We start from the raw sequence: 14124 nt of genomic DNA, 5'->3' as shown, positions 1-14124 counted from the left end.
AAGCTTACTTAGAATACAAATCCTTTAAAGTGCACGTAAGGTAAGCATGATCTCTATTAATAAAGAGCAGATTTCTAAGAATTGTTGGCCATTGATTATTATGAGTTAAGCTTTGTTGACCGAAACCTCATGTAAGCATAAATAGCGTCAATAGGTGTCAGTAAAGTGAAAGCTATTGCCGAGAGAACTGCTCACCTGATTCAGATGGTCGAGAATCTGAAAACGTTTCAGCTTTCTGCCTAATGTGTGTTAAAAAGCTCATTAAAGAAAAAATATCTCCTGCTGGTTCACTCTATCCAGGTGACCATGAATTTGAAAGAAACGTCCCCTGTGAGGTGAATACTCATTTATAGGCTCCACTGGGATCTTAAGTTCATGATTATTTCCCCCTCCCCTTTTTTTTTCTTTTAAACAGAGTCCTGCATCTTTGGAAGAACCAGACAGATTCAGAAAGGTATGACAGTTTTCTATCATAAAGCTAAAAAATCTTTGATGAGACATTTTTCAGATAATTATTTTAAGTTAAACTTTTCTAAAGATTCTTGAGATTAATTTGCTTATTAAGAGACTCTCTTAAATAGAAGTTTATCTTCTCCAGATTTTAAAAGGAAAAATACTAAAGGGTGTTTACTCTTGATCTATGCTTACTGTGTCTCTAGAAGCTAAATATCCATCTCCTGGGAGAGTAAGGGGAACTCAGTTTTTGTACCTATACATGCTACATTAACTTAATTCATTTTTCAAAAGAGACTAAGGGAGAGCCCACATCTCCCTCTAAAGGATTTAGCGATCAGGTGCCTAAAATAATTTTGAAAATGGGACTTCTAATTCTTCAGACACTTCTGAAAAAATTGCTTTGGATCATTCAGCCTATTTTCTTTCTAATGCAGAAAAACAGAGAAAGTCAAGAGATTTGTTTAATGTTATTAGACTAAATCCTTATTCTAAGCAGAAGAATTCCTCCTGTGAAGGATTTTCTTTTGGCAGTGATGACATAAGAAACAGAAGCAGTAGAGGAGACGATAAGGAGAAGCTTAAAGAAAACAAAATGCTGCCAGTTTCTTATTAAACCCAAGCAGCATTTGTCATCCCATTTTCTTAAAGTCTGCAAGTTTTCCTGTTGACCTGAGCAGTGTTGAACTGAGTCTTTTCTCTCTGTCACAATTTGCTTTGTTTGTAGACACTCTTAGCTTCTACTTTTTACTGTCATCTCACTTTCTGTTTGCTTTCAGAAGGAATAGAAAAAGGCTTTATTTGCCCAACACATGGTAGATTGGATGAATAACATGTTGCAGGAACATAATCACATAATCATCTTAAGCTAAATCAAAGCCTTGATTTCTCCTGTTGCAACATCTCTTTAGAAGGGACCAATATTTAAAGGGTGCAGTACAGCTCACTTCTAGTATGGCCAGAAATCAAGACTTTTCTCATTCCTCATTCCTTCGGTATTAAAATGTTGAGTAGCATCTCCAATATTTTTCCCCAGCAAAATACTGACCAATTTAAGTAGTTTTCATACATCCCCTGAATAGTTTTGGCTGCAGTTCAGCTTTCCTGAAAACCTCCAAAGAGTTTCTGTTCTTGCCTGTCTAGCTCAGCATTAATTGTTCAGTACTGTTGGGCATCCAGTAAGGTCACCAGAATTTTTCAGGCTACAAAAACAAAATGGCATTTTAATACTTGGTGTAGAGGCAGCCAAACATTTTGTAGTGCTGATTTTCCCTAGAAGAGGCCTAAAGGGGATGTTCCAGCAGACCAACTGCGGTATTCTCTGCTTTCGTATGATTTGGTTGGGTCAAGTTGTTCATAGGAGAAAAAAAAACAAAAGCTTTAGGCATAAACCCATCTCCACTGCACAATTAGATATCACTTGTTAATTCATCTGTCCACCTGCTTCAGGCTAGGTGGTATTTATTCCTGCTGAACTTCTCTGAAGGACTAGCATAATGGCATACAGCAAATGTTTGTCAATTAGGCCTACAGCAAGAGCACCAAAAAAACCTTCTATGAGTTTTTAATGGCTGCTGAGCACAAACAAAGAGAAACAGCTCGGGGTGGGAAGGAGCAAAAAAGTGAAATACTTCATAAGTGTGACTGAAATGGCTCCCATTGCACCAACAAGTGATTTGCAGTTTCCCTTCAGCCAGTACACGTTGCAGTAACTTACACCTTGCTCACTTCCGTGCAATTTTGCTGACTTCAGAGCATTCATTCCGTATTTAAACAGTGAGAATCCAAGTGCTGTAAGCAGAGGTGTCTTTTTTTGATTCAGGCTAAGGCTTTTATCAGGATGTGAGCCTGTGTTACTGTAAGATTGTTGAGCACTGCTTAAGAGAACCAGAAAATAATGCTGATCTCTTTTGGGTGCATTGTTGTTCAGGCTGAGAAGAGGAAAAGCAAACCAACTGCAGAATTAGTGGCTTTGCAGTTTATTTTAAATTCAGATTTAACACCTAAAGTGTGGCTAGAAATGAAAGAAAGATTAGGCAAAATATTTTTGTATGTTTTGAATATCCTTTCAAAAGCATGGTGAAGGAAACCAACTAGCCTGAGAGAATGGCTGATCTTGGGAGTTAGTATCTGCAGAAGGTACACATGGCTGGGACCTCCATCCCTGTTCTTGCAACATCTAGAGAGTTTGCATGCAATGGGATCAGGTTATCTCTAACTTCTCGGCTCCCTCGTGCTTTTGGGTCACACAAAATCAGCAGAGGTGGCAGAATTTCATGTATTTTTGGCCTGATCTCTGCTTTCTGCAACATAAGGTTGCCTGTGACTCTGCTTGTCTCTCCCGTTTGAGCTGTGAATATTTTGCCATAGCAGCAGATCAACCTGGAGACGGGGAAGACCCAGCTGTGGTCAGTCTCCTTCCATTGCCTTATGGTTTTATTCCATTTCTAGGCTGCTTGGCCAAATGTTGGGTAGTATAGAGCCTGCTCCATGTATAGTAATGTGCTTTTTTTTTTTTCCTTTTCTGATCATTCATCCTTTGTTGAGGACGTGCCCCTAGCCATTGGTGCCCTTAGGAGCAGTACAGGCTAATGATTGCGATGTGAGCGACTTCTTGTTGATTAACAAAAAACAGTTGCAGGAAATTGCACTGGCTGCAGTGAATTTTTAGCAGGTGCCAGTGACAGGGCAATGTAGATGGATATTTCTGCAGGGTACCTAGCACACCCAAGGACATAATCAAGCAAACGCTCAATAATAACCATGATAAATGTTACTTTCAAAGGTTGGCTCCCAGCTACCTGAAATATTCTGTGAGCGTTCTTAGCATAAATAGGAAGTCAAAGGCTCATTATTTACAGGTCTAGGTAGCGCTGTTTGATTTATTTTCTCGAGTGCTCAGAGTAATTACACTTCCTTGCTAAACAAATGATTCTAGCTTTATTGTTTGTACAAACAAAATAATTAGAATTCATTGCATCAGTGGTCAGCTAATTGCTTCCTTTGAGATTCTGCTAAGAGTCCTGTAACACACAGACAGAAGGAACGTGTAATTTAATCTTATTTAGAGACACCATTGATCTGGAGTCAATCAAATTAATGCAGTCATTCAGGAAACTGTGCAAAGCAAGAGCTGCCACAGCTTGCCAGGAAGAAAACAGTAATGTGCCCAAGTGCAGATATGACAGGAGTTCTTCATGGCAGGAAGTCATGTTACAGAAACGCACAGCATCGTGCGTTCATGCCTGTGTTGGTGGTGCCTCTGTATGGAAGGTATGTGGCCCATTTGTTTTCCTGAAGTCCTGCTGGGTGTTAGCCACTTGAAATCTCCCGTACAATTAAATTCTTAGTAAAACGGAAAAGACTCATTAAAAGGTATCTTTGCCTCAGTTTTCAGTATCTCTTTTATAGATGGAGGGAATATCTCTCCATATTTTTTTCATCTGGGCCTGTCTGCCTTAGGAATTATACCATGGCTGAAACACAGGAAGATGGGTATCTTACCATTAAAAATTAGCAGATAGACTTATTTTCCCTCAGCAGTGATATTTGCTCAGGCAGGAAACTTAGGCAATAAAATAAAAAGCTGAAAAATCCTTACTGCCTCTTCCTAACTCTGATGCACTGAGTATACTGTACCAGACAGCATCATCCCCTTCCTTCTCCAGCAGGCCCCTGAGCATCCTTTCACATTACTGCACCTTTGAGACTCCCTGCCTGTACCTCTCATGTTGTTCACCAACCTGTTATTACAGCTTTCCCAAATGCTAGAAAACAGGGACCCTTTGTTGGTCTTTTATCTGGTTCTGCCTCTTCTGTGCCTTGCCAATGCTCTCCCTCTATAGCAGCACTGGTGCAAGATGGAGAAGACCTCTTGCTTCCCAGGACACCTGGTTCTTACTTTCTGTTAACATTAACGTGGTGTTAGCTAGGTCTGTGTTTGGTGGTCTCTGCTTGCTTTGTCCTTCAGTAGCCCAGCATGTTGTGAAGTATTTGCAGATTTTCACTGAGGAGATACTTTAGAATGATTTTTCTCAGCAGATGTAATTTTACCTCCGAACTGAGAGATAACAATTTGTTGACCAATAGCAGAATGAAACTGATTTTCAGTATATACTTGAAAAATATTAAAAAACACAGTAGGAAAAATTCTTGTACTCAATACCTCAAATTGTATATGTATTAGGTTTTTTAAAGTAATCTATCACATTTTTAAATTATTTAAGTAAAATGCAAGTAATTTTCAAATTATGCATAGTGACAGCTGAAATTTAAGGAAAGTTTAATCTTGACTTGAGAGAAGTCACTGGTAAAGCAGCTGAAAACATACTTTGTTGATGTGATAAACCGTCTTTTGATATCAGTAGTGTCTTCTAGAGATTCCAGAACATGTTGGCTTTATTTCAATTTTTATTGTTTCTATGCCAAATTTAATTAATTTATTTCAAATTGCAAGGCTGAGTGGGAGTTGGAAATTGAGCAAAGTCGTTGTACTTCTTTGCCTTCCTGAATAAATGTAGAACCTACTAAATGTCATCCAGCTATCATTGCTGATATCTCTCCATCTAAAACCGGTACAGCATTGCTCTTAAGTACAAAATATATTTATCGGAATAAATTGTATTGCTTATAAGTGTATTTTAAACTAGTGGAGTATTCATGTGTTTTTAATTGAACTCAATTGAATTCAATGAGAGCTCAGCCCCTCACAACTGCTCACTTGCTCCAGCTGCCCCCCTGGAGTGGGATGGAGGGAGAGATTCAGAAGGGTAAAAGTGAGAAAACTCATGGGTTGAGATAAAGATCATTTAATAAGTAAAAGAAGGAAACAATGAAAAACAAACCCAAGGAAAACAAGTGATTAAAAAAACCCCAGTTGTTCACTATTGGCAAACCGATGCCCATCCGGTCCTTGAGCAATGGCAGCCATGGTAAAACACACTCCCCAGTTTTTATTGCTGAGCATGTTGTCCTATGGTAGGAAATATCACTTTGGTCAGTTGGAGTCAGCTGTCCCAGCTGTGTCCCCTCCCAAATTCTTGTGCCACCCCAGCCTACTCACTGTTGGGGTGGTGTGAGGAGCAGAAAAGGCCTTGACATGGTGCACGCACAGCTCAGCAGTGACTGAGACAGGGGGTTGTTATCAATGTTGTTTTCATCACAAATCCAAAACATAGCCCCATACAAGCTACTCTTAAAGAAAGATAGCGCTATCCCAGCCAAAACTAATACAACTGGTTTAAAAACCTCTTGCCCATTCTGAAACTTTGGCAAATACTTCAGTTGTGATACTTAAGAAACTAAGTGTAATTCGCTGCCTGCTGTTGGATATAAAAATGTGCTTCAAAAGTACCTCCCTGGAAGTTTGACCTTCCATATGCTTATAACATGGAACTAAGATAGTTTTAATGACTCATCCTGCCTACTACTTTTCTAATCTTCCACAGTACTTCCTAGCTTTTGTCATGTATCAAACACTTTCCAGATAGAAAGTAGTTTTCACTGCTTATGTGCTGAAGATGGGACCAAACCAGGGACTTTTTCTGCTTGCTTAGGCCTGGAGAACTGTAGAAATCAGTACTACTTTAACAGATCAGGCTGTAGCCCTTGTCCTGTGGCATGCTTCTCTGAAAAGCTTATCATGTTATGTATGCACACAGAAGCTAACCTTTATAAATCTGTTTGTGTCACAGTAGCATATGGCACAGAACTTAGTTCTAAGCAATTTTGCAGCAGAAATTCTGAAATATCTGCCATATGTGACTGCTGAAACTCAGATACAAGCTGCTGGCTTTTCCTTGTTTTCTGTTTCTTTTAAATGAAGCCTTCATCAAAGATTCTAGCTTATCATCCAGCCGTGTTGAGTGAGTCCACAGAATCTCTCCTAAGGGAGATAACAAAGCCTGCAATTTGCCTGTATACTTACTTATTTACGTACATACACTTATGCTCTTCAGAATTGAAAAGAGCGTTAAGGTTGGAAAGTCAAGCAATCTGAGGATAGAAAATGCCAGAGCTAAAATTGCTTGTGTGACCTCAGTTAACCTCCCTTCAGCACCTTCATTCTGGTAGCTCTTTAGGAGATGGAGAATTACAAGCCCAGGACTCAAAGGGGTCCCAGCCATCCTCACTGCTGGTTCCCTAACCTTGGGCAGTGGTCTGGTGTCCTTTTGCAGAGGCCACAACCTCTGATGAACAGTATCCAGCTCTTAGTTCCTGCTGTGGTATGTGGGAATGAGCCACAGCTTTGCCCAAGTGCATGTTGGACACTCAGTTCTCTGGCAACAGTAGTATCCACCTCCTTTAAATTACTTCCCTCTTGGGAAGACCAGCTGTGATTTGCAATGTGTTGCTTATCTTAGAGAGGGATTCTTATGGCTCTGAGTTGAGAACTGATGAGGAGCCTAGCTCCAAACTGTCTCACATTTAGGTAAAAACCCAATTTGCTTTGGTTTGAGAAAGCAGCCTGTGCTCCTCATGAAACTGGTCTATTCTTCTTGGCAATAACCTGCGCCTGTGAGTGGCAACCAAATCAGTGCCACTGTGGTTGCCTGTGGGACTCAAGTGGCAGAAACCTGGGGCCTTGCAGAGGCGAAATATCACTTACAAGGCAATTGCTTTACCAAAAAAAGTGATGGTGCTTGATGATGGTATACTCCTATTCAGAATGAAAGGGACATACAGTAAGCTGCTGCTACAGCCTTCCTGGCAGCTCTGTTTATTCTCAGAGGAATAATGAAGTGGTAGAATTGATACCTATGTAGGTGATCCTTTCCAAGGCCTATATGTTCTTCCTATGAACATGTACTTCCTCTTTCCCTATTGCTATAGCTTAAGCCCATTATGTTGTGATCTTCTCACTGTGGAGGTAGCCTTGGATTCATCCTTTCTAAGCATTTAACTTGGGGGTTTACAAAATTATGCATGATGCAGAGAATGTAGGTGGGGGTTGACTCTGCATCTCTTCCACAAGAACGAACTAGGAGCCAGGTTCAAAGCTAACACAAGGGAGCTGTTCTTCTTGCCAGTTGGTTGACCCGTGGAACTCCTTGCTAAAGGATATTGTATAGTTTGTATAGGTTCAAGAGGAAACTGGGCAAACATCTGGAAGAAAGATTTGCTGAATTTAAACTAGAGGGAGAAGCTACATCAGGCTTAGGAAACAGCCTGACCTGAAAGCAGTTGGAGGCTGGGAATGTTAAGGAGAAGTTATTTATGCTTGCCTTAGTCCCCATACATCTGCACAGATTGCTGTAGAATATAGGATACTTGGGCTGGATACAGCACTGGCATGAAGCAACACAGCTGTTGGCATCTTTGTATAGTGTCTGTAGGACACTAGGACACTGGTCCCTTTATCCATGGAGAGAGCAGGAGTTTTCAGACAGCAGTGCATTTCCCAGGATAGTCCCTCGGTGAATTGCTCTAAGGTAAGAGGAATGAATCCAGACTAAATCTTTTTTCTCTGCTGGCTCACAGTGCAGTGGTGCAGGTATGATGTTTGTCAGGCATGCTGATGACATACAAGCAGCAGCAAAAACCCACTAATGAGCACGGTATAAAATGCTATATTCCTCTCCTCCCTCAAGCAGCTAGATTAACTGTGTGTTTTCATGTATCCTGGAATGTGGTCAATAGCAAACCAGGGAGTGCACTGGTTTTTAGTAAAACACTTCAGCAACTTACACAGGAATATTATGTAGCGAGTTCTAAAGTGCTTTTCTGCTGTTTCCCATCCAAGTGATTTTTCACGGTGCATTTGGTAAGGAGTTATTAACTGCAAACAGATTTAAGTGCTGAGGACTCCCTAGATCTAAACCGATGCTTGTCATTCAAACGCCCCAACATGAATCAAGTACAAATGTGAATGTTCGCAGCCAGCGCAGTTCATTTGGTAACAAGCATGCATTTAGCATTACACAAAACACAGCCGTCTGCCCCTTGACAGTCCTTGCTTGTCCTGGTATTTTGAGGGAAAAGAGGGAGGACATTTATCCTTGATGGTGAACTTTAAAAGTATATTTTCTTTTTAAATGTCAACCTATTCCTTTTCCATGTGTGTTTCAAAAATGTCTCTGACACTTTGGCTCGATACCCAGGTATTCCAGTTGTTATTCTAAGATGGTGGAAATTAAGGCTCTGTTGACTTCACTGGAGCTTTGCCAGTTTTCCTCAGAGGAAGATTTGATTTCAGAATATTTTGTGGAGCCTAGATCTGACACAGGCACTGCAGGCACTGTGGGTGCCTGGTAGTACCTGTACCAATGCCAGTACCGATAGGGGAATTCCAGTGTGTAGCAAGTGTTGTGGTTGCTGCCTTTGATCTCATAAAGAAATTAGATGTTCAAACTGTCTTTTGCAAAGGTGGAACTGCGTCAGTCTGTCCTTTTCTAACCCAGAATGATGTGCTAAAGGGTTGGGAGTGTGGTCCTGACTCCGACTAGACTCATACAGCCCTAATCACTCTAAGTCCAGCAGAGCAGAGGTTTGAACCTTGGTCTCCTGAATTCCCTGGTGGTGCTATAGTCTCAGGTCACCACAGCCTGAAAGCATCTCTCTCACAAAAAAACCTTGACTTAGTCTTAGTAAAATTGAATTGCTGCTTTTTGTCACTCAGAGAGGGACTCAGTGCCCTCAGTTCCCTGCTTTTTCCAGCTGTATGATCTCTTCTATTAGTTTGACATGTCTCCTTCAAAATTATCTATCCTATAACTATTACATCTCTAGTGGTACTAACACACACACACAAAAAAAAAGTTGTATCACCCATTGTTCCTGCACAAAGCAGCAGAACTAATGTAGGTTTCATGCGCACAAGAACACCAGAACCTGGGCATATAAGTAATGAATCCATTTGTAAGGGTATCTGCTGAACTCCATGAATAAGTAGTTCCCAATCCTGACTTTATTTAGTTGTCTCTGTGCATAATCCTGCTGCAGACGCTGAAGTTAATGGTAAATCTCCCATGGATTGCAGTGTGTGCAGGTTGGGGCCCTCATATATTAAGAGCTTATCATTGCAAATTTGCTGAAAGCACCAAACCCTCACAGCTCCTGTGTGCCTCATCTTCAGTCCTGCAGAGACATCATAATACCACGTTTGTGATAGCAGAGTCATTCCCATGGCAACAAATGGAGTTAGAAATGCAGGATTCTGACCTTCCTGTGTGATCAAACAAAACAGAGAAGCTGGGCAGCAAAGACAAAAGTTCATCAAACACAAATGCCTATAAACCCAGCAAGCAGGTGGGAGCAAAGCAGCAGATAAAGGCAAAATATTTTGCCTTCTCTGAAGTTCTGCCCTCAGGCAAATGTTCTTCCACAGATTTTTCTAATGCTAGGATCTGCTATGGTTAGCTGAGCATCTCACCCTGCAGAAAGCGCCAAGGAGAGCAAATGATAGCTTGTTAATAAAGCCATTTCACATTATTTCTTTCTGGAGGATGAGCTTTGACAAGCAATACTATTTTACAGCTCCTTTCAGTAGATCTAAAAACAAGGCACTTAAGAAATAACATTTCAATCTTGTCCTATTTCTTAGGGTTATATTAATAAACTTTGCTTTAGAGATGAGAGCAGAGTCAGTGACCTGCTCTGAATCAAATGCTGGAGCAGTAAAAGAATTGGGGTTGGAAAAACATGAGTGACTAATTGGCAGTGTGGTCATCTTGGGAAGGCAACAACAAATCTGAGTGACCATGAGGTGCCTGCTTCCTGGGCTGTGGCAGAAACAGAGATGAGGTACACCTGGAAAAGCCCACTATTTCCTCACCAGTTTGTAAGCAGGAGGTAACTGGCAGCTGGTCTGGCAATGAAAGAATAGTTTCAGATTGATGTAGCTTTCAAAACCAGCACTAAATCGTTGATAGCTGTAAAGGAAAAGTTTTGGATGCTGCTAGGAAGACTGGTAGGCCTTCTCACACTGTGTCAGTGAGAGGCGGACTTACAGTTCCCAGTTTGAGTTTCTGAGAACATTTTTGAGACCTCCAGCCATAATGAACTATTGAACAGTCAAGTCACAGGATTCTACCCTTTAACAATACCAGCATTAAGTCTTATTACATCTAAGTTGTAGAAAAAAGAACATAGTTTGAGTTGTCTCAAGGCAGAGGTGTCTCTAATCTGATCTCCCACCGACAGAACTACATCTGTTAATATATATAAACTAGTCCATGACTTCTGGAACCCGGAAAAGGCTTTTTTCCTTATAGATGGGACACTGTGATAAACACATATTTGTCATATTGCTGCATATTGCGGATGCAGTGGAGAATTAAGAATGAGAAGTGGTCAATGAAAACAGAAGGTGTCAGTGCCAGTACTGATTGCACCAAGGAGCAGCTGTTTCACAGCATTACAGTCGAGCCCCGAAAGCTCTGACCAAGAGTGGTGGCTGCTGACGTTATGCATAGAGGTTTTAGCTTTGACTCTAAACACAGAAGTCCTGCAGGTTTTGTTCAGCCCATAGGCTGATGAAATCCAGAGGAGATGAGATGAAGGATTTCAGGTCTGGGCTCCAGGACCGGAGAAGGGAAAGTCCTGTTAGTACAGCTACTTACCCCTGGTGCTTTGGCTTGTGTTTGAGAACAGGTCACAGTAGCAGAGATGAGTCCTGGGATGCAGCCAAGTTGGCGAAGCTTTGATTCGGAGGGTAAATGCTAGCTGTACCCAGAGAAGGTGCCCAAGAGTGCTTAAAGTCAGAGTTCCACTTACAACGTGACATTTACACATTGCCCACTCACTACTGACAGTTCCTATGGCCAAGGACCTGAGTTTTCACTGACCTTGGCAAGCAAGTTACAACTCAGATACTGCAGGCCAGAAATGATAGGAGCAAGCAGCTGTTGCTCTGCTGCCTCTACATCTGCCCGAAACAATAATTAAATCTCATCAGCCGTTTGGCTTAATGGAAGGAAACCAACTACAACAGAGTAATGATTTCACAGCACAACTGTCTCGTGTTCAGTAACTGCAGCTGTATATTTGCCTTCATAATTAATTCTGTAAGCATTTCATAAAGCTGCTAGAGACAGAAATTTAGAAAGCAGTGGAAGAGGTAGACCCTTAAAAAATCCAAAAGAGTAATTACTTTCCTCTAACATCATTCTGCTCCATATTGTCTCTGCTGATGTTTTCCACGGACTATTCACGATGGTGCTGTAGTGTGTCCCTTTTGTGATGGCTCAGCAATACATGTGACTTTAATGTCCTCTCTGCTGCCAGTGCTGTGTTTTTTCTTTCTCTTGCATCACATAAACGTTTAAGGTGGGCATGGTAAAGAGGTATTGAGGTAAGCTGCACTGCACGGCCCTTTTTCTGGCTTGCAGCCCCATGGACCTCAAAGTCAGGGTCTGAAGAGCCCATTGCAGCTGGGGAGATGACGGTGAGGTGAGGTGGATGAGCTGCAAGCTAAGCTCCTTTCTGCTGAGAGCAGAAGGCTGGCTCCTCTTTTCCAGGCACCAGCACTCTCATTTTACTGCCAGGAGATTTACTAATGTAGAGCTTCTGTGTCCCGTGCTGACTCTGAGGAGACTGGTCATTAGCTTCGGTGTGAGCGTTTGTAACTGGAAAATGGATGTTGTAACTGGGAAATGGACTTGTAGTCAATTGTTTTCTTCTGCTAGAAAGTCAGCAGTGTTTTCCTCGGAGACAGCAGTTTGCAGCAGCGAATTCTGGAAGAGAGTGAAATATTCTCCTAAGAGAAATGGTTTCAGGACCAGCTTCAGTCAGCTGCAGCGTGCCAAGCACCCAGGCTGGATCCCAGGGCAAGGACAACATGGATTGTTCTACCCCTCTGCCTGGCATTTTGGTGTATTTGAAATGCACTTCCCTAGGTCTCGTTTTTCTGAGTTGCTCTGTGGTTTGTGTCTTTCAGAAGCGCTCTGGAGGCGTGTGCTCATTCCTGCGTCGAGTGTGCTGGGCAGCACTACCATTCCAGCTGCTCCTCTGGCTCCTCCTGCTCCTGGCCTTCCTCCTGCCCCTGCCCTACAGCTGCTCGCGGGCCAACAACTTTGCTCGGTCCTTCAAGCTGATGCTGAGATACGAGGGCCCACCTCCCACCTAACTTCTGGTGTGGCACGAGGTGACTGTCAGACAGACAGACTCCTTGTTTTTAACAATTGCAAGTATTGTAGATTTTAGGGCTTCTAACAAGGCTCTCATACCAACGATATAGGTCACATAAATGCAGGATAATATTAGTCCACTTCAATCAGGTATTTGAGCAAAATTAATATTTTTACAATATTTTCTTACTATATTTATAATGTGTATATAGAGATTGTGTATGTATGTACATATATATATATATGTATAAAAACCTTCTCTGTGGTCAAACTAACATTCACCATCCGCTGTTTAAAGATAATACTGCAATGTTTCTGTTTCTACCATCTTTCAGCCAGGAATACTGAATGATGGTTTTGTTGTGTTTTTCTGGGTGATTTTTGAAAATCAGATTCTTTTTGACTACAACTGAAGTCAGAGAAAGTATAAGATGTGGGCATGCACCAGGGTGCAAACTGGAGAATGGGCACAATAGAATCATGCTGGAATACAGTGGTTGACATTCAGCCCAAGGAAAATTGGGACTATTTGAAATCTTGAGCTGTTTTTTCAGTATCTGGATGCCAAGATTGCAGAAGGTAATGGAAATTTTTCTACTGACTTCAGTAGGAGTGGGGGTGGACCTCCTCTTGTTCTCATTTTTCACCAGATCTCTTTTCCAATTACTGTGTTCTCCAGCCCACCTGAATCAGGAGAGGTAGAATACAGTAGAAGAAAGCTGGGAAAAAAAGGAGTATATCGTTTTTAGCAACTCTGTAGAAGCAGAACTTTTAAAATCAGGTCATAACTTTCTGAACAAATTTGTGAGCGCTGAACAAAACCTTGTATCAGTGATCTTGTCTACAAAAAGCAGTGAGGTTTTTTTTTTGCTTGTGGGATTTTGTAGTTTGGTTTGTTGGTTTTTTTTACTTTATAAAGAGGCATTTGGTAATGGATCATAAAGCCTGAACAGTGTGATGCAGTCTGGCTCAGTGTCAGCAATTCAAAAGTTGGAAGTACTTTAATAATACCACCCTGGAAACAAGATTCCTTCCTAGGATGTTTTTATTTTAATGGTTTGTTAAACTGATGTAAACTGATTGTATCAAAGACAGTCAAGCATCGATTTCTATATAGTTTAAACTCTAAGATGATGAAATCTTGTCATTTATTTCCCTAACCTTATGCCTGATTTATCCCGTTTCTGAATGTACATTTTAGCATTGCCTTTTAATGTAAAAGCAATTCTCACTGTACTGTGATGAAACCATTCTTAGTGGTGTTTTACCTAATTAACTCCTGAGAGAAAAGGTAATTTCTAAAATTTTATGCTATTTTTGAGAGCTATCCCTTATTGTCTCATGTTTTTAGCCACAGTAGTAATCATGCAAAAAAAAATTTAACAGAAGAAACAGTTACTTTTCCCACCCTGGCTGTGTTGCAGGAGGAACTTGTCTTCTGGGTATCAGTATGGTGTATTCAGTGTAGTTTTCCAAATAAGTTCCAAAATAGTATTAAATCTGTTATGCGGGTAAATTATGTAGTAGCTGAAAGACTGAAGAAGGAAGTCATATTTCTTTAACAGAACCATGCAAGTTTTGCTAAAGAAGCAAACTTGAGTAGAAC

The 14124-nt window shown here is 41.1% G+C and overlaps 1 protein-coding gene across 5 annotated transcripts in view; it reads left to right on the top strand.

Annotated features, from left to right (window-relative positions):
• The window catches only part of SYNE3 (spectrin repeat containing, nuclear envelope family member 3), a 56881-nt gene extending 43203 nt beyond the window's left edge, over nt 1-13678 (top strand). For all 5 annotated transcript variants that reach the window (XM_014957713.1, XM_014957715.1, XM_014957716.1 and 2 more), the window contains 2 exons: nt 416-454; nt 12329-13678. In XM_014957713.1, coding sequence (XP_014813199.1) covers nt 416-454; nt 12329-12517 — 228 coding nt within the window. In that variant the 3' untranslated portion in view covers nt 12518-13678. The remainder of the gene's footprint in view (nt 1-415; nt 455-12328) is intronic.
• Nucleotides 13679-14124: the final 446 nt, after the last annotated feature.

This window comes from Calidris pugnax, unplaced genomic scaffold (genome assembly GCF_001431845.1).
Source record: "Calidris pugnax isolate Ruff unplaced genomic scaffold, ASM143184v1 scaffold211, whole genome shotgun sequence".
In the NCBI taxonomy this organism is placed as follows: Eukaryota; Metazoa; Chordata; class Aves; order Charadriiformes; family Scolopacidae; genus Calidris; species Calidris pugnax.
The sequence above is the reverse complement of the archived record's forward strand: the minus strand, read 5'-3'. Positions and strand labels throughout refer to the sequence as shown.